The 26,332-nt window shown below is 37.5% G+C and overlaps 1 protein-coding gene across 1 annotated transcript in view; it reads right to left on the bottom strand.

The window, feature by feature from the left end:
* The window catches only part of Stk31 (serine/threonine kinase 31), a 78,906-nt gene extending 53,512 nt beyond the window's left edge, over nucleotides 1-25,394 (bottom strand). Inside the window, 8 exon segments of the mRNA XM_021164075.1 lie at nucleotides 1,694-1,868; nucleotides 3,663-4,021; nucleotides 13,385-13,543; nucleotides 14,952-15,026; nucleotides 16,552-16,650; nucleotides 23,186-23,238; nucleotides 23,327-23,373; nucleotides 25,308-25,394. Of these exon segments, the coding sequence (XP_021019734.1) occupies nucleotides 1,694-1,868; nucleotides 3,663-4,021; nucleotides 13,385-13,543; nucleotides 14,952-15,026; nucleotides 16,552-16,650; nucleotides 23,186-23,238; nucleotides 23,327-23,373; nucleotides 25,308-25,357 (1,017 nt within the window). The 5' untranslated portion in view covers nucleotides 25,358-25,394.
* Nucleotides 25,395-26,332: the final 938 nt, after the last annotated feature.

Below are 26,332 nucleotides of genomic sequence, written 5' to 3'. Positions count from 1 at the left end.
TTGCTGTGTGGAACAGGCTGGGCTCAAATACTGAGATCTGTCTGCCTTAGCTACTCCAGTGCTGGAATAGTCCTTTTTTTTTTTTTTTTTTTTTTGGCTTTTTGAGACAAGGTTTCTCTGTGTAGCCTTGGTTATCCTGAAACTCTCTCTGTTGATCAGGCTGGCCTCAAACTCAGAGACCTGCCTGTCTTTGCCACTCCAGTGCTAGGATTAAAGGTGTGCACCATAACTGCCCTGCAAGACACATTCTTAATAATATGAAATACTATATTGATGGGGCTAATTTTGAACAAAAGACTGAAGAAACAAAAACTGTCAAAATGGTAATGAGCAATACATGATTAATTATGAACCCTTTCTGGAATGTTTTGAGATATTTCCAACATTTAGACGTTTTATGGGCTTAGTCAGTACAATGCTTGCCAAAAAGCATGAGGATCTGAGTTAGGTCCCCACCACCACATTAAAAAGCCAAGCACAGCAGTGACACCCATCTGTAACCCAGCACTAGAGAGGCAGAAACAGGAGAGTCTTTGGGGCTTGCTGTCCAGCCAATCCAGCCAAATCAGCATGCTCCCGGTGCAGTAAAGGACCTGCCTCAAAACTAAGGTGAAAATGAGAAAAACATCTGACATTAACCTCTGGTCTCACACACACTGTCACACACATGTACATGTACCTGCATACATGCATACACACAATCAATATACACACAAAAAGTTAAAGAACATAAGGAAATATATAAATGAGAGAATAATTAAATTTCAAACAGCCTATGAAATATAAACACAAAGGTTAGCTTGAAATGTAAGAAAAATGTTTTCTCCTTACATAGGCATCAAATGAAAACAGATGGAGACACTGTGTCAATAACAACTAAGAGCACATGTTGCAGGGTATTTGACTACACTGTGAACCCAGAGATTGTGTTATTTACTGGGGAAAAAAACCTGTTTCTAGTTGTAGTGTGGCTCATATTTAGCACACACCTTTAATTCCTCTGGCTGCAATATAGACACACCCTTAGTACACACCTTAATCCCAAACAATGAAGGTAAAATTAGTTTGTTGAAGGAAGCACCCATGTGGGAAAGTGCACCCATGTGGGAAAGTGACATCTAATTGAGTGGCAGACACAGTAATGAATCAAAGATTTGGCAGAATGGGATATGTCCAACTCTCATGAGAAGAAAAAGGAAAGGGAAGCTACTTAAGGGGGGGTTGCAGGGCTAATAGGCCTTTTACAAGGACAGTCATATAGAAACAGGTTGCAGAGAGAGAACATATTAGACGTAGATGATACAAAATGAGCCAGAGAATCAGAGGGAGCCAGAAGATTAGAACAGATTGCCAGCGTTAGTTTGAAGCCAAGCAGAGTAATCTAGTAATAGCCAAGAAAAGTCAGATCGAATCAGTCAAGAGGAATTTGGGCCAGAACAGCTGAGTTCAACCAGCCACCTAGAAATCAGAAAGAACTAGAAGGGGTGAGCTTATTCAGCAGCAAGTCTCAGAGGCTAAAACATTCTAGGCCTAGATTAGATTATACCGAGAATAGTGGTTTCTAGGACTAGGCTTAGGTTAGCAGACAGAGGCAGTAAGCCTCCAAGATGGCAATTACATCAGGTGAATAAAAGTTACTTTTATAAGCGATAAGTGCACACATTTCACAGGAGAACAGAAGCCACTGACATACCTGCAGCTCCTGGGCAGTCTGTTCAACTTTTAATTCTAATGCTTTGTAATTTTCTAGAAGAACCTCTTTCTCTGTTTTGAGCTTTTAATTCTCTTCAATAAGTTTCTGGTCCTGTTTAATTTTTGCCAAGCTGACATTAGACCCTAAATTAAAGTCACCAGCAGCCAAACTTTCCCTGTTAAAAACAAAATCATTCATTTTTTGAAAATATGCTTAAGGCTATTAGAACTCAAAAACTGAAATTACCATGAGCTTTTTTTATAATGTACCTTACAATTAATTGTGAATATTAAAACCACTGCCTAGCTCAACATTAAAAAATAATTTAAGCTGAGCATGTTGGCATAAATCTGCAATCCCTGAATTTGGGAGGCCAAAGTGAATGCATACAAAACCTGAGGCCACTTTAAGCTACATACAGAGTCTGAAAGCAGTCTTAGCTACACAGTGAGACTCTGTATCAAACATGAAAATAAACTACTTTAATGCAAACTAGTTTATGTTAACTGGGGCATACTTCAAAAACACTTTCTCTAATGTCTCATAACCCACATCTGTTATACCATCATGAACATCAAATTGTTCTGTCCGTTTTTTCTAATTCCTCCTCCCTTGTACCTTTTCATTTGTGTAGTTTCTAAACCACCAATAAAAATCCATCAAACTGCCATGACATCATTGCTTGATTCACCATAGATTAGAATACAGGGGTATATACTAGAGCTAGAGAAGATACTCAGTGGTTAAGATGCTGGCTGCTCTTGTAGAGGACCCTGCTTCAATTCCCAGTGCCTACAGGGCAACTCACAACCTTTTTTAACTCCTGGCCCAGAGGATCCAATACCCTCTTCAGGCCTCTAACTGCACCAGGCATGCATGTGGTACACAGACATATATGAATTTAATCCAAACACCAACACACAAAATAATATTTTTAAGTAATATACTGGTATTCATGAGTATCTAGACTGACTTTCTGACTCAAGTAGATAATTCAAAATGACCTAAAATTTTAGCTCAAATTATATACACCTGTGGTAACAGATATACTTCCTCTGATCTTTTAATTATATAACACACATGAATTGAAACATACCTTACCTTAGAAGTATATACAATTTTTTGACCAGTTAAATATTAAAAATACATATTAAGGGTAGAAATCAATTGGTAAAGCATATGCACTGCATGCATAAGACCTTAGGTTTGACACCCTCCTCCCTGCAAGCACTAGAAAAAAAAAAAAAAAAAAGCCAAAAACAAGAAATATTTTAAAAGAAATGAACTCCTTAACAGAGCACCTTAAAATCCTAACTCCTTAAAATCTCACCACAAACTTTCACACAAAAGATCTCTTTAACACATGAAAAATATTCGTACAGCCAGAGGGGGAAAAATATCATTTTTTTTTTCTTAAGAGGATGGAGATTGCATCCAGAGCCTCATGCATACTAGGCATGTACTCCATTAATTAATATTTGGGGACAATTTTTATTTTTGTTAAAGATGTTCAAAGAAGCTGGGCGTGGTGGAGCATACCTTTAATCCCAGCACTCTGAGAGGCAGGCAGGCGGATTTCTGAGTTCGAGGCCAGCCTGGTCTACAAAGTGAGTGCCAGGACAGCCAGGGCTACACAGAGAAACCCTGTCTCGAAAAACCAAAAAATAAAAAATAAAAATAAATAAAAATAAAAGAAAAAGATGTTCAAAGAATAAAATGAAAAGTTAGCAAGGGAACTTTAAATAATTCTAGAACAATTATATTTTCTAACTGGCTTTTAAGGAAAACATCCCTGCTAAAGAACAGAGGAACGAGTGTTTGATGGGGAAAAAAACAGAAATTATGTAAGATCATTCACAAAACCATAGGCTCTGTTAAGGATTCCAAAAGCCTAAGAACTGAATTCTATAAAAGCTACTACCATAAATTTGAAATCAATTAAAAATTTAAAGCAGCACCACGGTCTTACTTTGGAAATGTCACGTGATTTCCTGCACTAGTCTCATACTTCACATCAAGAGTCAGCCTCCCGTTAAAATGCCCCTTTGGCCTGCTGAAGGTTGACTGGTTTGATCTGCGCCCCCACAGGGGGATAGGGTTCTTGAGACTCCTGAGAGCAAGCTGATTAGGATCAGGTTTCTTTGCCTCACAGGCATCAATGCCTGAGGTCAGTCTGCACTTTTCTGCAAATCCTTTCTTTGCCACTTCTTCCCCTATATCGACAGTGCCATACTCAGCCTGAGCAATAACTGTTCCATCTTGATATGTTGCTTTAATTCTCATTTTAATTTCTTTTTCAAAAATCAAACTCCCCAAAAATGTTCTACCCTAAAAAAGATAGGAAAAAAGACATAAGCCATTAATACTTTTCTCACTTACTTTGCTTCTATTGTTTCCAAGCATTGTATTTTTTTCCTACAATCTATATACAAGGAATCTTAGTTTGTTGTTGACTTACTAAAGTATGTATCCAATGTATTGAAAGACCCACAACATGAGGACTCCCCCACATTCTGACTCAGGAGAGGCAACACCCCAAATCACTCATGAGAAAGTCTTGCTGCAAACTGCAAGAGGACTTTTTATTTCAAGAGCGCTCTCGGGCCCACAATCATACACCACGCAGGGGTAGAGGACCATGGCGCTGGGTAAGGGGATATTTAAAGGAAGAAACCACAATTCAAGGAGGTAGGGAGGGCGTGGTTGGAAAATACCAAAATACCAGTTAAGAGTCACAAGGAAGTGCAAAGTCACAAGAGTCACAAGGAATACCTGGTAATTGTGTGGGTTATTTCTCAAGACAGTTTCTAAGAGCCCCTAACAATAGCACATTCTTTGAACCCAGGAAGCGGGTGGGTGGAGGAATGTCGCTATCTGTTTTATGATTAGCATACCTTGGAGCACTGAGTCACAGAGGTCACATTCTCAAGCCTGGGCCTAAAGGCCTAGAATTTTGCTTTTACGTTATACTTTTTCAGTATTACAATGTATGTGAAAACATCCTTTTCCTGAAGTAAAGCTAATATTCAACCATATTTATAAATGTTTTAATGAATGCTAATTAAATATACTAGAAAAAATTTTACTGTCTTGGCTCCAACTAAATATAATGCTGTTCTTTTGTTTGTTGGTTTTGTTTTGTTTTTCAAGACAGGGTTTCTTTGTGTAGCCCTGGCTTTCCTGGAACTTGCTCTGTGCACCAGGGTGGCCTTGAACTCTGCCTTGATACCTGCCTGCCTCTGCCTCCCTAGTGCTGGAATTAAAGGTGTGATTGCCAGCATGCCTGGCTGGGATAATGTCCTAAAAAGCTATAGTTTTAAAAAGAATTCTGGCACCTCTAAAAGGAATTCAACAAAACATAATTATTTTAAAGACAAAGTCAGATACTTTGATTTTAAACTAAAACAAGAACAAAGACAAAGAAGTAGAATCTCAAAACACAAAACAGATGCTACATTATGGCTCAGTGGGCTTGCTACCACATGGGGCAATCTAAACTTAATCTTCAGAAGTCACATGGTGAAAGGAGAAAAACAATTCTCACAAGTCCTCTGATTTCCACATATGCCATGCCACATGCTTCCCCATACATGTACATATACATATAGTAAATAAATGTTAAAGAATTTCAATTACAAATTACCAGGATCTTTTTTTTAAATCACCAAATTTAAATTACAAAATGTGAAACACTAGGAAAAATTTATTCAAATCTCCCTTAAACAGAACTTTAAGGAGGCCATTTATCAGCACCATCATATGAGAAACTAGCTACTTTCTAACTTTTCATTATTACCAACATACCACACTGAGAAAAGGTATAATAAAATGTATTTGAGATTGGAAAGCATCTTAAGACTTCATTTTACCAGGAACTTTTACTGTTGAGAACCTTAATTCTTGTTAACCATAAACATGCTCTGCATGTCTTGGCCAGAGTATTGGCTTATAAGTTATTGGGTATGATTAAAAAGGTGTAACATTGGTAACAAGAAAGTTAGCTTAAAATTGGTAACTCAGGATTAGAGTCATTTTAAACAATAGCATGTGGCATAAACCAGCCCAGGAAACTAGGCCTCTAAGGATACTTCTAAATTGGGATAATATTTTATGTAATCCTTAATCTAGACAGTAGACTTATAAGAGATAAGATTTAAAACAATGTCTCTTTAATAAATCATTAAAATTTGCACTGTCATGCATTCATATGTACAAATTGACAGCCGAACTTTGTAATGTGAAAGTGATGTTTCTGGTATTGATTTTTAAGAAAATAAATTGTTTAAAATTGGGTTTTGCTTTCCAAAAGTTATAGATATTCTAATATTGCAAAAGAAACTTTAAAATTCTGGAATCTGTCCTCACTGCAAGAGGAATAATCTTTGTTTGGGCCAGGACTCAGGCAGTATGCTCAGATTAAAAAATATTTACATTTGAGTTAATGCAAAGCTCAGAGGAGCTTCAGAGAGGCTTGTGTGGCATTTCTTTTCTTTTGCAAACCCTGCCTAGGGAAGTTCTTGGGACCACACCTCTCCTTGCCTCTGGAGAATATTTTTTTTAAGCTAAAACAACATTATTACAGATCTATCCAGGTATTGTTCAAAATAAAGTTTAAATTTTAGATTTATGAAAAGTCAATGAGGCTACAGAACTTATAGAGGCATTACAATCTGGCTTGCCTAGTACATATAGAATTATTATAGATTTGGAAGGTTGTTTTTTCCGTTGCATTGTAAAGGGTTTGCTACCAGTGAGCTTGTGATCATTGGAAAGTTTTGCCTCTAGGTATGTCTAATAGCCTTATGTTATTAAGAAAAAAAAATTTTTTTGTCTCTACTTCAATATAAGAAGCTAAGACTTTGAATCCTTCAGTGTATAGTGTTTCTTAAATGGAATATATTACTGCAACTCTTTGCTCTCACACAATGAGCTTTAAAGTTCTGGGGAATAGCTGTTGATCCAGAAAATATTCAAAAGCAATATCTTTTTAATATTTAGGGTCTTAGTTATCCTAGAAAGATTGTGGTACAGAAAATTTAAGAAAGAAAAGATGATTTGCTTACTTCAAATTATTTTCAAAAGCTTCCAGGAGATGTTAATTGGCTAAGACCTCACCTTAATGTCTTAAGGTGATATATATATATATATATATATATATATATATATATATAGAGAGAGAGAGAGAGAGAGAGAGAGAGAGAGAGAGAGAGAGCGCAAGCGAGCTCAGGTCTTACAATTGCTTAAAATTATTCATTTCTTAGATACTACACATTCTCAAATTTGCAATTGTTTATGCATATACAACTCAAGTTAAGAAAAAATAATGTTCCTTTATGGACATTTAGGAACTCATTCAAGATTGCCTGGACAAGACCGCTTAAGGCAATGCCACGCTAGATTTATATCCCAGGCAGATTATAGGAAGAATAATTGGCCATATAATCTCATTCTTTACATCATCAAAAGAGTAATGGCTTGAGATAATAATTTGGTATTTTTAGAGAATGCGTATGTCAAATTGTAAAGACTTGTTCTCAGTATCCTCAGTTTCTACTTGTTCCACATAATGGTGTTAATTCTTGAGGACTTATATTTAATCAATTATTGCAAATGGATACTAATATTTCAGATTTAAAAAAAATAAAATATGCACATGTGACTATTGATACCTTTTCAGGCTTTCTAGTTATATCTGCTCTAACAAGAGAAGCAACTAAAAGTGTAATTAGTCATTGCCTATGTTAATCTTTTTTATGCTTGGTGTTCTAAATCAGATTAAAACAAATATTGGAACTGGCTATTACAGTCAAGTATTTGAGATGTTTTGTCAACAATGTAATGTTACCCATGTTACTGAGATTTTTTTTTTTTAATTCTCAAGGACAAGGTATTGTGGAATTTTAAAAAATTATATCTACTTAAAAAACAAAGAAGGGGAGGAATTATATCCCTGTGCACATTATTTAAATCACACTTTTTATTTTTAAAAATTTAAAATTTGGATGTCTAAGAACTCCTTGCTGAGTGCCTTATAGTATATTAAAACTAGGCATACTCATGCCTAGGTGAGATGAAAAGGATCCACTTATTGGCATATGGCATGATCCTGAACAAGTATTTTACATGGGGAAGAGGGCATGCTTGTGGTTTTTTCCACAGAATGCTGCAGGAGCATGCCAGCTGCCAGAATGATTCATGTGACAGGCTGACCTGTGAGCTTGCTGAGTGCCCTGACAATGGTGACAAGAAAGCTGTAATGGGTATATGTTCCTAACCCACCTTTGCTTGCCTTTGTCCCAGATAAACTGCCTTGCTTCAAGCTTTTTAACCTTATGAACAGAGAACATTAGAGATTGTGGAAACTGACTGTGATGGTTTGTATATCCTTGGACCAGGGAGTGGCACCATCTGAAGGTGTGGCCTTGTTGGAATAGGTGTGACCTGGTTGGAATGGGTGTGTCACTGTGGGTGTGGGTATAAGATCCTCACCCTAGTTGCCTGGAAGTCAGTCTTCCACTAGCAGCCTTTGGATGAAGACATAGAACTCTCAGCTCCTCCTGCGCCATGCCTGCCTGGATACTGCCATGCTCCCAACTTGATGATAATGGACTGAACCTCTGAACCTGTAAGCCAGCCCCAATTAAATGTTGTTGTTTTTTATAAGACTTGCCTTGGTCATAGTGTCTATTCACAGCAGTAAAACCCTAACTAATACACTGACTTAGAAAAATTACTCAAAAGGAGGCATTATAATGACTCTTCTCTTTCCTTTAATGTGGCCAGGTATTCTAACTCAATCATGGACTGGTCTAGTAATAAATCCAATACTAGAGATTCCTATTATGAAGATAGCTAAAAATCGTGATTAGCCAGAAGAGTTAACTTGGAGCATAGCCTATTTACATGAAAACTAATAGCTTTTCTGTTGATTCTCAAAGTCACCTCCCCCACACCAGGAAGCCAGAGTTTGGGTTTGAACATTGCTAATTTGCAACTGAATAAAGTACCTGGACTTCCCCAGAGACAACCTTAATCCTGTTGCTTTTCAACTTTTGGCTTTGTATTTCAAGCAGGTCAGTTACCTCCCTGCAGGCTCACCTTTAGCAAGTGCACATTGATATGAAGAGATGCACTGAGTGCATATTGTAGCTTTGGTCTGACTGAGAAAAGGGTGAGCTATGGGGGCCAGCAGCCAAGAATGGGTCACTGGGTCTATGACTTATTTTCAATCTAAGACAGAGGATTGTGCCAAGAGGCTGTGGTTTGTTCATAACAACACCACAGAGCTCTGTTTGTGCAAATAAACACAAACAAGCTGCACATGCTCCCCAGGATGGATAAGAATAAGTTCATTGAAGACCACAGTCCTAAGACATGTGTGGCCGCCAGCCACCATAATTCCCAGGCAGGACCATGGAGCATAAGTAAATTTTAAGCCCCAGTACAGCTAATTTTTATTATATAATTAGGGAGGAATTGTAGCCTCCCCCAGCCTTGAGCAGGCTGGCTCAGACCTGTTCCTCCTCTATGAACAAGACCACCTAGGGTGGAGTCTTCCAACCTAGATAGGTCTATGGTTCTGCCACCTCTACCATTTTCTCCAAGATACTGCTACCTGCTGAGATGCTGAATCTGTTCTCCAGACTCTATCCAGATGAAAGGAGATCCTGGCGTGATGGGGATTGGATGGATAACCCCCCACACACACACACACACACACACACACACTTTATAAGCTCAGACTCTTAAGTAAACTTTGAGCCTTGATCAGTATCTTTGTCTTGGTCTCGTTATTTCTCTCACCATTTTCTCCCATGCAGCCCCAGCCTCCCTTTCAGGAACCCGGTTCATGTAGCTGCAGGCAGCTACAGTTATCTCTATCCAAAGTCTCCATAAATATCAAAAACTGGAAGATGGTAGAGAAGAGGAAGGCACTATTAAGGGAACTAAGAATAGGGAGGCTATATTTGAACCCCAGTTCACTGGCCCAGATAGAACTCTGTTCACAGAGAAGTTAAACAAAGGGATCTCAAGGCTAGTATCAAGCTTTAGTGTCTTTGCTGAGTCCTTTGGTGTAAAAAGATCTTTATAAAGTAAGAAAGGCTATGGCAGATCTCAGTAACTTAGACCAACATGTAAAGAGTATCTGAAAACTAAAAGAAGCTAAAGGAGAAATATTCTTTTAAGGTTAAGCAGAAAAAGAGGTCTGTCTAGGTTCTTCAAAGACAGGTGACGTAGTATTTATGTTGAACTAGGGTTGCTAAGGAAAAATCTGATAGAAAGGCATTGTGTGCTAAGGAGCATCTGCCTAAGGAGAAGACATCCTTGACAGAATACAGATGAAGCACAGCAAGCCTGTCCCAGGAGTGGGTAATCCCCCAGACCAAGGAGGGGACACTTTCCTCCAGCAAAAGACAATGCTAGGGGTGTAGACTGTTAGCCCAGTTAGAACTGCCCCAACAGCCAGGGATGGTGAAAGGGGAGGCTAGAGGCATGTGCCAACCCAGGGACACTCTGATCTAGTGAGCCAAAGGTGCAGCAGGAAAGCAGGGCCACATTTACCTTTGGCCTTGAGTATGTCTGAGCAGACTAAGTCAAATCCACTGAGTTGATCAGGTGTGGAGAAATGTAGGGAGGCTCCCAGAACAGGCTCCAGGTCATGTAAACATAATAGTTCAGAGAGAATCGCCAAGGATTACAGAGAACAAATTAAGTTAGCACATCCTATCTGCTTTGTACCTGACCTTGATCTTTGGAGGAAGCAAATGATACAAATGGATGGAACCTTTCCATGCTGTATTAGACCTTGCTCATTTCAACTTTAGTTAGTTATCTTTTTAGTTGTGAACTTCTGGGCTCACCTGACACTTGCTAGGGACGGATGACAACTGACTTTCAGAGTGTTTTACCAAGGTTATCTTTGGAACCCCACTCATCTGTTATGAGATAGTAGTTCCGGATGTTGCCTTGTCCTGCCCATTCTCTGGAAAAGGTTTTGTTACATAGATAACATAATGCTTACCTGTGTTTTGCAAATTTGTAAAGTCACTGGAGAGACAATCAGATATAATATACTTCTACCTACCTTACAACCCTACTGGGATGGGTTAATTTAAAAAAAAAAAATCCAAAAGTTACCCTACATGGGTAAAAAAAGGACATTCCAGAGACCATAAGGTTATTAAATAAAAACTCCAATGCCAGGAGAAGTTTTTTCTAGATGGTTATGATGTGCCTGTTAAACTCTCATCTAAACACATGTATTTAGATGTATCAGCCTCAACTCATTACCCCTGAGAAAGCTCCTGAGATCAAGTGATTGTTACTGTGACATGGTGACCTATAGTAGACATCTATAGTCAAACCCTTTAACACTCAGGGATCATTGTTGAAGAGGGGACAAAGGAGTCAAAGGAAGGGATATAGTATTGTGTAATAGTTTCCTCCTAAATTAAAACATTCCATTCTGCAGGAATCTCCTTAAGCAGAAAGGTAAACAACTCAAAATAGCTTCAGGAAATCTCTGAAACTAACTAGATTCACCAGGCCTCTCCTTGCCTGAGTAAGCAATAAATGCTGAGTCCCTCTCAGAAGAGGAAGCTGAACTGTCAAGAAGACTCTGAGATGAGATGAGCTGCCACAAAGACTCAGACAAGCCAAACTACAAAAAAAGACTCTCAGAGGAAAAAAGCTTTAAAAAACAGTCCTTGATACCAAAATAGCTCCTGAGGAAGCAAAATCCAGCCCAGCTCACTCAAAGAGGTTTAGACCAAAGGCACCTGAAAAGGATATTCTCTGAGAAAGCAGCTGAGCAGCCTGCTGGGTGTGCAGGGCATTCCAAGTTCCCAGCTTTGTGAGCTGTCACACACACTGTAGGCTTTGGTAATCAAGCCTTTGAGCTTGGTGAGTCGTTTCTGCTCTTGTAAGTAACCCAATAAAACTCTTTGGTTCACCAAGTTTGGACTTTGGTGATATTCATACTTTAGTCTGTCATAGGATCCCTATCTGTCATGAATAGACGTGTGTGTCTCCCCAGAAAAGTTTTGTCACACAACAAACAAAAGGGGAAAAAAGTTTATTTGCCTTACAATTCCACATTGTATTCAACACTGTAGGGAAGTCACAGAAGCTGAAACAGCCAGCAATACCTTGCTTAAAAGTAGAGAGAAAGCCGGGCATGGTGGCGCACGCCTTTAATCCCAGCACTTGGGAGGCAGAGACAGGCGGATTTCTGAGTTAGAGGCCAGCCTGGTCTACAAAGTGAGTTCCAGGACAGCCAGGACTATACAGAGAAACCCTGTCTCGAAAAACCAAAAAAAAAAAAAAAAAAGTAGAGAGAAATTAATATACCCACGCTGCCTACTTACTCCTCTCTTCTAGTTATCTCACTCAAGACACCATACCAGGGAATGGTACTGCTCACAAGTGCGGTCTGAGCCTCTCCACATCAACTAGCAATCAAAACAAGCTCTCACGTGTCCACAGGTTAACTTGATCTAGATAATTGTCCTCAATTGAGACTCTCTTCCCAGGTTATTCTGGTTTGTGTCCAGCTATATTTAAAACTAACTATCATATTGCCTAAAACATAAATCTGATTACTTGTAATACTAGTAATTTCAAACTACTGATATTTATGGACAGGGTTAAAGACCACTGAGGGGTGCTCAAGATTTAATCCCCAGTACTCTAAAACAAAACAAACCAATACATTCACAAAGACAAATGTCAACAGAATTTTTTCACCATATAAAAGACAATCCTTTTAAATTTTTACAGAAGAAACTATTCACATTCAGGGTTTTGTTATTGTTGTCTGTTTTTCCACATTTGTTTTATTCACTTACATACATACATCCACTTATTTGATCATTAAGAATGATTACCTACCAAATACGAGGACAAATACATAATTGTGTTTTATGCATTTGAAGGGACTCTGGCCAGCTAGAGCACAGCAAGCAAACATTGCTCTGGCAGGCTGTGCGCTTCTCCCCAGTTCCTTCTGCTTTGCTAAAAACTTAGAACTATCCACCAAGGTCTATTCCCTTATTTGGCTGCTGCCTCCTCCTGAGGCTGATCACCAAGGCCAACCTATCAAACTATTTAAGTCCAGCAATCAAAAGCCCCTTTGACTCACCTAATTAACAGGTTTCCCTTCGTACCTCTATAAACTGCCATTTTCCATGTGCTATGTCTGTCTCCTCTCTATCCAAGGCAAACCCTCCCAGACAAATATCCCTACTCCCTTTCCCTTGTTCCCTTTCTCCCTCATCTTCTGTCTCCTGTCTTTGTCTCTTATTCCATGTTCTCTGTCCCTATGGGACAAATACATCTCCTTTGTGCTGAGAACTTGGTCTTGAGAGTCCTGAGCCAATACTTTTCCTAGCAGTATTTATGCTCATTTGTGTGTGTGTGTGTGTGTGTGTGTGTGTGTGTGTGTGTGTTTGGTAAGTACCAGGGATCAAACCCAGGGTCTGATCATACTAAGTGTTCTACTATAACTGTATCCATAAACCTGAATTACCTTTTCATATTTTATTTTTCATATTTATTTTTTATATTTTCATAAATATTATTTATTTTCCTTTAAAAATTAATAATTTCCTAAGTATTTAATAGTGCATATGCTTTCAAGTATATAGTTTTAGGTATAATACATTAATAAGAGTATTTAAATGTATGACTTGCCTGATCAAACTGGGTAACTTCTTGGCCAGAAGGAATCTGTAGTCCCCAAAGTCTATATTTCTTGGCAATACTAGAAAATTGTAGCTCTGGAGGAATTTCTACTATATCAGATCGATTTAGAATTTCAGTATTTCCATAGTCAATGTACCTCACCAGACACTAGAAAAAAATTGGAAGCAAACACTAGTACTAAACATAGATTACAAATTTGTAAACAAGACCTATAAATGTTACCTCAGATGACGAACACCTTCAGAAATAGTTCTAATAACAACTTCAAAGAAAAATCCAACATTTGGGACTAATTTCCAAGAGTACCATTTGTCATTTATCTTTTTTTAACCACTGGTGTTTTTATACAAACATGAGTATACAGCACTGTGATCCTTCCTAATCTAATAGAAAAATCAATCTACATTCTTAAGTTCAAATTGAAAATAGTAGAACCTGGGGAGGGGGGTCCCCCAACAGTTTAAAAAAAAATTTTTTTCTTTGATAAAATTAAACCCACTCTGTCTAGACATTGAAGCTGACTAAATTTACCCTTACTTCCGGCCCTGTGTCTATGTGTTCACAGTTTTTTTTTCCAGGAATTATATAGAGAGCCCAGCATCTAAACGCACTGGCTGCTCTTCCGGAAGACCCAGGATCAGTTCCGAACATCCACATAGCAGCCCACAACCATCTGTAACTCCAGCTCCAACACCTTCTTCTGGCTTCCATTGACACTACATATGCATGGTATACACACCATACACATGGTACGTAAGAGCAGAGAGAACTCTCAGACACACTTTTTTTAATTTTTAAAATTTTTTAAAAGTATATTATAAAATCAATCATCTCATGCCTTAATTTAAAATCTTAAAATTAATCCAAATGACAAGTGTAAAATATATTCTTCAATTGTCAAATTATGGAAATTTTATATTAGAAAAGTCAATTTCACAAAGATAAAACATTGTGGCACTAGTAAATCATATTTTAAAACCATACCAACCAGAGAAATCATGAAATTTTCCACTAATTTTTCCAAGAAAAATAGTTACCACACACATACATTATGAAATATATCTATTTTTAGACAGCCTGATGATTGTACAGAAACTTGAATTCTGAAGAATATTTTTGAATCTTATCTAGTTTTAAATTAATTTATTTTCATATTCACCAGTAAAAAAATACTTTCATAAGTGTTAAGTTTATTAAACTAGACATCACTATGAGTAAACACTAATAGACTCAATAGGCATCAAGTTTCAGAAGCAATAGCTTAGTAGGTAAGGATGTTTGCTGCTATGGCTGAGGACCTGAGTTCAAGTCCAGGACCCAGATGGTGGTTAGGAAGAACCAACTCCCTCAGGCCTCACATATGCTAAGGACTATTTGTGTGTGTGTATGTGTGTATGTGTGAATGTGTGTGTATACACACACACATTCACACACACACACATATATATATATATATACACAAAAATATTTGTAAACAAATTAAAAACTACACTTTTAAAAAGTGTTGTGACTAAAATAAACATTTAAGCCCAAAGTATGAATACATATTTCCTGCCTTATCATCGCTGATAGTTTTTAGCACTTTGCATCTGTACCAGCACTTATCTTCAGAAAACAATCCACCGTAAATCTGTAAAAGAAAAAAATTGTCACTATGATAAAAACAGCATACTAAGTAGGTCAGGATATAAGCTAGCATTGTGTACTATTTTATGTTAATAAATACTTTATATACAATAACTTACCTACTTCTCCTAACACACCTGTGAAGCAGATACTTTGTTTATGCCATTATGTATCCAATATCATAGCCTAGTCTTCAGCACAACCAAGATTCAAACTTCTGACTCCAGAGTCCATTATACTAGGCTACCTCTCAAAAGGTAGATAAAATATTTTAAAAAGAAAGAAAGAAAGAAAGAAAGAAAGAAAGAAAGAAAGAAAGAAAGAAAGAAAGAAAGAACCCCTTCTTGTCTTCTGGGAGAGGACAATACTCAGCCATCATAAAACCAAAAATAAATAAATAAATAAATAAATTTTTAAAAAGGAAGAAAGCAAGCTTAGCCAAAATAATTGAGCCTCCTGCTTTAATGACAAATCCTGACTCAAAAAAAGAAAAAGAAAAAAACTAAAATGGAAAACAATCAAGAAGGACAGTCTCTGGCCTCTCCAAGAACAGGCAAGCAACCAAAATCAATCAATCAATCAGCCAATCTATCCCTCTCTCTCAACCTCTCCCTCTGCCTTCCCCCCACTCTCCTCTTCCTCTCTTCATCTCTCTCCTCTTTGTTAAGTTTCAAACCCAGGACAAGTAGCTGAGGTGCCTCTTTGTCCTCCAGGTTCTCCCAGCATCTCGCAGTCCCAACCTATAACAGGGTATGGCTAGCATACCCTGCCCTCTACCCCAATTCTCCTGTCCTCTACCCCAATTCTCCAGCCCAGGCCTTTGCTACCCTTCCCCAAAGGGCTCTTTGCTATATAATCTAGACATTTTGATCACCTGCCTTTTGTACCTTTGGACTCCGAGCTGCTGCACCTGGTCCCCCTCTCCTTCCTCTCCCCACAAGGCCCAGCTCAGTCTGGTCATGCCCACTCTGAACATGCTCTCCCATATGTCTATAATAAACTTTCTCCTCCACCATACCTAGGAGCAGTTGTGTCCTTTCCTTGCCTTTCGCTTTTTTTTTTCATCCATTCTCCCTCTCTGCCTTCCTTCCCTATCTCCCATCTCTCTGTAGATGAAGAGTTAAAGCAGGAAAGAGAAATCAAATATCAAAAAAGAAGATAGTAATATGTATCAGATTTAAATGATATTCAAAAGGTAATTAAGTTAGCCACAGAACAGGAGCAAGTATTAGCCACACATACAGAAGACAAAAGACTCCTAACAATTTAGAGGGCTGAAGATGTAGATCTGTTAGTACTCACCTAAGATGTACTAGGCCCCATGCTTAATCAAGAGTCATATTATAGTTTATATCAGAATTTCTGTCCATAAGTTATTTTTAATTAATAAATTTCAAAACATTTACTATGTAGTTTATACAAAATCTGTCTTTTCTATTCAAATAGGCCCCAAATTCCAAAATCTAGATTCTAAAATCTGGAAAAGCTGACATGTACGATGAACGATTATTTCCAGGAATAAAGCTCACCTTCTTAGGATCAAGATTCCCAAAAACTGAATTAGCAAGAGGACAAACTTCTGATAGTGAACAACCAATCTTCATAATATCCTTATTTTTACTGACATTCTAAGAAGAAAACAGAAAAAATATGAGATTCAATAAATTATTTTCTGAAGGTATCATATATAATTAAGGGTTCTACTAAGCCTAATATTTAAGGGACTTTAGAGTACTGGGAATTGGATTTTTTTCTTTTTTTTTTTTTTTTTTTTTGGTTTTTCGAGACAGGGTTTCTTTGTATAGCAGCCCTGGCTGTCCTGGAACTCACTTTGTAGACCAGGCTGGCCTTGAACTCAGAAATCCGCCTGTCTCTGCCTCCCAAGTGCTGGGACTAAAGGCGTGTGCCACCACACCTGGCTGGATCATATTCTTGTGCTATCATTTTCTACATAATTCAAATGAGTTCTTATAAAAAATGACACTAAGCTTAGATAGAATTCAAATAAAGTACCAAATATTATTAAATCATACTAAGCAGGTTCCTCAGAAACAAACTGCGTAATTGTAGTGACAGAAAATAAGCAAGTGCTCAAAGAAAGACTAAGACATGTCTAGGAGACATGGAACCAACTATGTTCTTTGGCCAACTTCTACTCCACTGGCCAGACATGAAGAATTCAAACAGCAAAAATAAATAACAACAGCAATAGACTTACAACCTGTGGCATATCCACTAGTCACACTAGTCACACTAGTCACAGAAAAGAAATGACTCTTCCTTACAGAAAAACAATTAATAGATGCAGTAGGAATAAAGAAAGCTGAAAGGCCATCACTAGACCAGTAAAATACCAAGAAAAAAATAAAAATTTCGAGTGAAAAGTTAGGAAAAACAAGACTAGTCAACCCCATGTGTCTTTCTCTAAAACATTTATAATTACAAAAGAAAAATATTAGGGGTAGAGAGATGGCTCAGTGGTTAAGAGCACTGACTGTTCTTCCAGAGGTCCTGAATTCAATTCCCAGCAACTACATGGTGGCTCACAACCATCTCTAATAAGATCTGATATCCTCTTCTGGTGTATCTTAAGACAGCTACAGTGTAGCTATAAAATAAAATAAATAAATAAGTCTTTTAAAAACTAAAAATATTTATTATATTTTTAAGAAATGAACATCTCAACAAAGTAGATTAAAGTTAACATATTCAATGACACCAGGAAGCCCAATACAATGCACACTGGACACAACATCATTTTTGGACATTTTAGCCAATTTATGAGAAATCATCAAACAAACTCATTTAATGGATACTTTATAAAAACAACTAGCACTCATCTAAAACATTCAAAGTCAAGAAATTTGATAAAGTAGCAAAGGTTAGAGGCCTCTTAAAAATACAAAGGGTAATTTTAGTGGATCCTGGAACATTAAAAAAACTGGTAAAATTTGAAATAATGGCTATATATAGTTCAATTGGCAATCATGTGCCAATATTAATTTTCTGGTTTTTGTCCCACTGTGCTATGGTTAATACAAGAAGTTACCATTAACGGAAGCTTAGTGAGAAGTACACAAGAAGCCTTTGAACTGATTCTGTAATTTTACTGTGAATAAAGTTCTTCAAATTAGAAGAAATTAAATAAAAGTTGGGAGTGAAGCTGTATACCTGTAACCCCAGCACTTGAGAAGTAGGGAATGCAGGAGGACCTTGAGTTGGAGGCCAGCTGGGCTCTGAGATGACATGCTGCCTCAAGAACACAAATAAAATCAAATATATATATACACACACACATCAAGATTTATAGAAACCCAAGAAAAAATATTCAATGAGGCTATAATGTCCAGTGATAGAAAACCTCTCAAAGAACAGTTCCAAGAGATCATGATGAATGTCCCTGTCATCATACAAAAAAGAACTAGAAGCTGTGGTAATAACACAGTTGGTAGAACATATTTATGAAGCCCTGGGTTCAATCCCCAGTACAAAAAAGAGGAGGGAGTAGAGAGGGATGGGGGAGAAGGGGAGAGGGGATGGAGGGAGTGAAAGAAGGAAAAATGAAGGAAAGGGAAGAAGAAAGGAAAGAAAGAGGTGAAGGCAAAATACTTAAGATTCCTTTAGTTGCCATTCATCTGACTAAAAATACTGACAATCCTTAAGTATTCCTTTTTTTTTTTTTTTTGCTCCTCTCCAGTCCACTGTTCACAATATTAGTAAACATCTTAACTCAAATATTACTATGTCTTCGTTTATCCTAAACCACTCATGAGTTTGCATTGCTCTCAAAATACACTAACTTTCGTCTCAGATCACTGTTTTTGCTTTCCCTCTGTAGGCTACAGTCATATTACACTTCCTTCATTTCCCAAATTGGTTGTGTTCCTTCTTGCTGTAGGGCTTTCACACATGGTCAGTCTTATGTGTGACTGAAGTACACCTCTGCCTTTTTTCTCTCACTTTCTTCTGTCATAATTCTACTCATCCTTTATGTTAATTTTTAAAAAGTCATATATTCCGGCAAGTCGTCGTTGAGGACACTTTCAAGCTTAAATTCTATCATCTTTTAGTCCCCTCTTGTTGAACATCATTGGAAATGCTAATTGTTTACTGAATAACTTGTTTTATATGCTTAAAAGATAAGATCTTCAGCGATATAGTGTATACCTTCATTTCCGGTACATGCTCCAGTGCCTAGCATATAGTGATACAACAGCATCTGCTGCTTGAACAGATGAATAATAAAGTATATGAAGACTTGAGAAACAACATTATGAGTTGCAATAATTAATATTAAAGAAAATATCTTTTTTACTCAGTAATTTACTTAAATTTTTGGGTTTGTGTGTGTTATTAAACAAATATCAAATAGATAAGTAATACAAAATCCAAGCAGTACCAAGGATTTTACAATGGTATGACTAATAATTCTTTCTACCCTTCTGTTCCCCCAATTCTTCCCTACACATAAACACTAGTGCTTGTAGTTCCTTGCGAACTATGCTAGAGATTGAATGTGTGTATTATAATTCACACCACACTATAAACATTTATACCTTAGCCTTTATTTACTGTTGTTTTAACTTGGAGATCTGCTCTTTTAGAAAAGGATTCTCATTTCTTTACAATAATTTCCTACAATTCTATTGTCCGGGTGTATCATGACTGGTTTTACATTCATTTAGTAATTGATATTCAATGGTTTATGGTTTATATTTATTAAAATTATACTGCAATGAACATTTTTTCTATAAATGCAGTATAAGATAATTATTATACATTAAGATTTGTGAAGATTACCAAAACTTCATTCCAGTTCCATTCTTATCAACTGAATAGCCTTGAGCAAGTTTTTACAACATTTTGGAACTTCATTTATTTAGTCCTCAAATTAGCAATGACAATATAACTTACCTCCAAGGTATAGATGAGGAGCCAAAAAGTTAAATAAGCTACTTAGGTAATATTTAAACTAGTGTACATATTCAGTAATAATGTTGTTATTAGTAGAGGCAGTTTTCATGAGCATATAGGATATAACAATTTTAATCTTATCAGATTATAAAGGTTGGAAGTATTTGAGAACACACAGTATGAATAAAAGGTACAGTATAAATAAAAACAGTAAAGGATAACTGCTCGAGACCATTCAATTGGTAGTATTCTCTTTTAAGTGGCAGAAATCGGGCTGGGGAAGCAAACAATCCATCTTCACCCTGATTTGCCTCTGTATTTCCAAATCTCTACTTATGTGTCTCTGCTCCCATCGCAAACTCATCTCAAAAAGATTTTATGATTTGCATCTTGGGATAGGCATTAGATATATAGGAATAGCAACAGTAGTTTTAATCTTTTTATTGCATTCATCTAAGGGATGTTTTCTAACTTTTTGCAGTGTGTATTGCTGTGAGTTTAAGACCTGTCTGGTCTACAGAGTTCTAGGACAGCCATAGCTACACAAAGAACCTTTAAAAACCTAAATAAATAAATATAAAATGCCTTATTCGTATTTTATACCAACTGCATGCATGCACTTTCTTTTATCATTGGAAATGGAACCCATTTCCATTTGGCAAGTACTGTATAACTAAACCACATTCCCAGTCCTTGTTTATTGAACAGGGTCTAAGTGTTCAAGACAGGTGCAAACTCAAGGTCCTCTTGCTTCAGCCTCACAAGTAGCTGGAATTATCATGCACAGTTTGCTGATAAGATTTTGAAACAGTATTTTGGATATATTAAGTTAAATAAATATATGTATTAAAATTATTTTACCTGTTGCTTTTGCTTGCACCAATGTGGTTGCTAAAACTAGATTTAATTACTTATAGGATTCACATTGTATTCCTACAGTAACAGTACTAACCTAGGAAGTATTAAGTTAGTACACATATAGTTCCTATATAATAACCTTAAATATATAATTTGTCATTCAGTGCGGGGTACCACTAAGTGGCACATGTGCTAAATAATATAGAATACAGACCCACATAGATCTACAACATGTGAGCACCATTTAAAAAGTATATGTACAACTGGAGAAATGGACCAGCTGTTAAGAGTTCTGGTTGTTCTTCCAAAGGAACCAGGTTCAATTCCCAGCACCAACAGGGCAACTCACAACTGTCTGTAACTCCAGTTTCAGAGAATCCAATTCCCTCTTCTGAACTCCATGGACACCAGGTACGGAAGTTGTACACAGACATAAACACAAGCAAAATACACATGCATATAATTTTTAAAAATAAAAAGTTTGTGTGTAAGTATATAATTTACCATAAATTCTGCCGACATTTCTGCAGTTTTAAGAACTCTTAATCATAGTCTTCTACAGAAGTCTTTATATAACTTCTACTTTATACACTGTACACTTAACCTCATTATAAAGGAGTTCCCAAGCCATGGGAAGTGTAGTTAAATACAATTTCCTCCCCCTACCCCCATCATGTACAGTTTGCAGAATCAAAAATTCATCAGTAACAGTGCATTATAGATTCACTTCTTAACATCTGAAACCCAAGAACTTTGGTGCTTAATACTGTTATGCTGTTTTGTTTTGTTGAGAAAACATCTGTGTAGACCTGGCTGTCCTTGGAGATCCACCTGCCTCTGCCTCCCAAATGCTGGGATAAAAGGGGTGCGCCATCACACCCTGCCTACTTTGTATTTAAAACTGAATATACTTTCCTGATTTGCAGTCTATCATTGAAATAAGACACACTTTATTAGGTCTCCAAATTTCAGAATTATATACTTATCTTACAATAAAACACAGATCACTAAAAAAACAAACAAACAAACAAACAAACTGGGCTTTGTCACCTGCCAGCGGCTAGAGTACGGAAGCTTTTTTCCTCTCCCTATCTTTACTCCCTTTACAATCTATTACCATCTGATATGCTAGAAACTTTCAAGAGATTTCTTTGAAATGGTGTAAGTGTATCCAAAATGATCCAATGTTTGACATATCATCTGGGCTTCCACACAACATAACTTCTAACAAAACAATGCTGTCCCAAACCCCAGCATGGAAAAGGGGAAGTGGGTACCCCTAGCAAAGAAGCTACTCAAAACTGATAGCTTCTGAGAAAGAGAAAATCAGTATTCCTTAATGGAGGGATCCCGGATACATCAATCACACTGTGGATCAGGCCTCAGGTTCAGTCAACACAAACTCAACACCATGGGTTTTCATTTTGTTTTAAGGAACATGAAGTTGTGTGGGTAGGGAGGTGGGTGAGAATCTAGGAGTTGGGAGTGGGAATAAAAAAATCAGAATATACTGTATGAAATGCTAAAAGAATAAAAAAATAAAAATGTAAAACAGAAGTATGCTAAAAGATTATTTTATAAAGATATGGTGTATTTAACTAATTAAAAAGTTAAATATAATTAATGTTGTTTTTAAAACTATACTGCCCCAAACCTGCATCAACAGAACTATTCACTTGTATACCAAGAAAGTCAGGAAAACACAAAATTCCTGCGTGTGACTTACAGGTAGGCCAACTTGGAAAGGTGCTACCTACAATTCCTTCAGTGTCAGCAGGGACTATGATCCCACATATGCTATACTGGTCCACGACAGGATCAAAAGCAAAACTTTATTTTGAGGGGAAGAGGGCGTGAGGTGGCTATGTCCACAATACTTTGAATAAAATCCTCAAAGAACTAATAAAAATGAGGAAAGTATTGTGAGTGTGTTAAAGGCACAAAAAGAGGACAGAACTTAGCTTTCTGACACACACAGGCCAGAAAGCTAAGATCTGCTTTTGTTGTTTTTTGGATGTTTAGTAATTTTTTTAAAAAGTGTTTAGCCTAAGTTTTCAGGAAACAATCTTACAAAGACCCCTAGGTGGAGCTATAGCTTTACAAATACAACAGCATGTGGCTTTCTGACCCCCTTGAACATGACTCTGAAGTTCCGATCTTGATTATTTTCTTGTTTAATTCAATTGTAAGCATTTTTTTCAACATAGGAAAACTGCATGTTGCAATCAACTGTCTTGTAATTATGTCTTGTGTTATATGATTTAATCAAGATTAGGTACTGAGAATGAAAACAAAAATCACATTTATTATTAGATTTTTATTTTTGTTGGAAAAGACTTGAGTTAGATAAGAGGAAGGTAGAAAAGAAAAAACAACCAATATTATATTTACCTGAGCCCAAAATGTTACTGCATCTTCTACATGACTTCCAACAACATCTTCAACTAAAATAAAATCACAATGCAAAACAAATTAGAAGTTAATCAGTATCATTTAGCTATTATACCCCCAAATAATATTTAATGCCAGTACCTTTATTGTAATGTGTATCTTCATCCATTTGGACAAGTCCTGGAAAACTAACAATTCAATACCTTGAATTAGGTTTTTATATCCATTAACAGTGGGAAAAAAATCTAAACCACATATGTTCAAAGTATTTGCCCTAAGATGGTTATCAAAACTCAAACTCTATACTAAAAACTTCCTGTTTTCTCATGACTGTTTCTTGTATTTATTCTGAAAATATTATAGTTTTCAATGGTAAAACACATTATCTCTGTCCGTATCATTATCTTTAGCCAAATCTTTGCAGATTTATAAGATAACTCAAGCAGATTTTGATCACTTATATAAATCAATATTTTGAAACAACATGCAGTGTGTGTGTGTGTGTGTGTGTGTGTGTGTGTGTTTTGCCTGAATGCACATCTGTGTACATGCAATGCATGTTGAGGCCAGAAGGGGGACAAAAGAAGGCTTCAGATCCACTGGGACTAAAGTCACAGCCATGTAAACTGCTGTGTTGATGCTTCCAGAGAACTAAAGTTCAACGTTTAACAAAACCAAGCTGTCCCAAGTCCCAAATGCCAACATGGAGGAAAGGAATTGAACCCAGTCCTCTAGAAAATCAACAAGAGAATTCCACAATAAAATATATAAATAAAAATAAAATGCCTGAGAGTGGCTATTGGCTATTTTGTTTTTTAAAATGCCCTAGAATTAAAAACTGAAATATATCAAATTTGCCTATTACTTCAAAATCATGTTCATTACATAAAAAATACTTCAAAAGAAGTGTCTACTACTTTACGATTTGATTCTCAAAAATCCAGGAATCACTTTCTACTCATAAATCTTAAAATGATAAAATATGTAATCTATTTCACTGTTCAATTCCAACTGATTTTATTTCATTCTCAAAATAGGCACACTCTCCACCCTCCAAAGTGGGGGGGGGGGGTAGAGCATTGGTTTGTCCTTCAACTTTAAGGTAAATATTCTACACATTCCAATAAACGGGAAAAAATTAATTTTTCACAAAACTGCCCTTAAAACGTAGGGTGCATGCCATGGTTTGAGACGCATTTTTTGAGAGCTTTTAAATCATCGAAGAACATCTACATCAAGGTTTCAAATGTTCTCAACTATGAAAAGAGTAATTAACTCATCACAGCAAATAATGGAGCTTATTTATAGGAATTTAAAACTTGCAATTTTTGTCTAGCTTAATTTTTTTCAAATAACATCACTGAATCATCTTCAAATCAGGGATCCTTTAAAAAGTAGTTTTAAAATTCAGCTGTTGGTGAAGCTGTTAAAAAAAAATGGAGTCTTTTAGTGAGAAAGAATATTTCTCTGGAAAACACTTTTGTTTGCTTGTTTGCTTGGTTGGTTCTTGGTTGTTTTTGGTTATTTGAAGACAGGTTTCTCTGTAGCTGTCCTGGAACTCACTCTGTAGACCAGGCTGGCCTCAAACTCAAAGATCTGCCTGCCTCGGCCTCTGCCTCCGGAATGGAGTAGGATTAAGGCGTGTGTTACCACTGCCATGGGCACAGTAAAAATTACAAGTTTACTTTGGAAATCCTGCCACTTGTTTTAAGAAACTGGTTTTCTCGCCTTATTTTAAATCGTTTTTAAAAGACTTGCCAAGGAACTGTAGTGACTTTAAGCAGAGGTGGAGGGCACAACGGCGGTTTCAAATGGGACAGAAATGGGACAGAGGGAGGTAAAGACGCTCGCTTTCTGGGGGGGGGGGGGGGCCTGGAAGGCTAAAACCACAGACGTCGCCAGAGGGGAAGAAAGTCGTCCACACAGTGGGTCTGCCGGCAGCTCGCCGAGATTCGTCCACACAGTGGGTCTGCCGGCGGCTCGCCGAGAAGCTGCGGCGCCTTCGAGCTCGCCGGAAGTAGGCCTCAGCCCAGACCCGAAGCCCTAAAAAACGCCAGCAGCGTGGACAAGAACGCCCTGGGGGCGGCCCCTGTCGCCCTCGCCACCAAAGACTACCACTAACCTTACACTTTGCGCCACAGCCGTCCCAGCAAAGAGCCGCTGGCCCCACATGCCAGGCGCTCCACCCTCAGCCCACCAGCCCTCAGGCCCGCCCTCGGCGCCGCTTACCACCCGAGCTTCCGCGCCTCAGGGCACGCACTGCGCCTGCGCATGCAATGCACGAGGCTCTAGCGGAGGGAGCGCAGCCCTGGTCACGTGGGTGGCCCGCCTCAAGGCCTCGAGCGCAGCCAGGCCGCCCACGGCCCACACACGCGCTCGGCTCTGCTCCCGAAAGCAGCAGCCTGCCCCTGTGGGCAGTCAGTTTATAGGAGGGCGCCCCACCCCCCACCAGTGATGTAAGACCGTGACATGAAGTTGCGTGGGTCTTCCTAATTTGTACCTCGAGATTTAAACTTAAAAAAAAAAAAAAAAGCCAAAATTGGGACAAACTGGATATTCTTTTCCCAAAGAAAAGAATACCGTAATAAGTGGCAATATCATTTTGTATGTAGATCAATAGCTTTACACATGTTTCTCCCCAAACCTCGCATCCACGTCAAATATTGCAGGGGACAGCAGGGATCGGTGGGGACTGGGATGGGATAGGGTTATAGGCAAGTTATTACACTTGGAGGAAACATTGCACAGCTAAAAACCATCTCTATCTAGTTCTTTTGTTTTGCAAAGGAAAGAATTAAAACCAAGGCCTCACGAAAGATCACTATCAAGGAGCCCTCCATTTAATTTCTAAAGCTTGAAGTGTAATTTGCATAGACTACAGATATTAAAGTGTAAAGTGTTTTAATATTTTTATACACCACTGAAGTCATCCCCATAATAAAACATTTCCATCAACTTCAAAAGTTTCCTCATGCTGTTTACAATAACTGGCCCTCCTTACGTACCTTTCTGTTTCTTGTAACTGAACGTTAATTCTTTTTTTCTAAAACTGTTAACAGGATCACACATAAAGACCATTTTATTTGCCTTCTTTCAAATGGCATGGGTATCTTAAGATAATTCCACCTGTTTCCTTCCATATATCAA

Source organism: Mus caroli, chromosome 6, assembly GCF_900094665.2.
Source record: "Mus caroli chromosome 6, CAROLI_EIJ_v1.1, whole genome shotgun sequence".
Taxonomy (NCBI): domain Eukaryota; kingdom Metazoa; phylum Chordata; class Mammalia; order Rodentia; family Muridae; genus Mus; species Mus caroli.
This window is presented reverse-complemented; position numbering and strand designations above follow the sequence as displayed.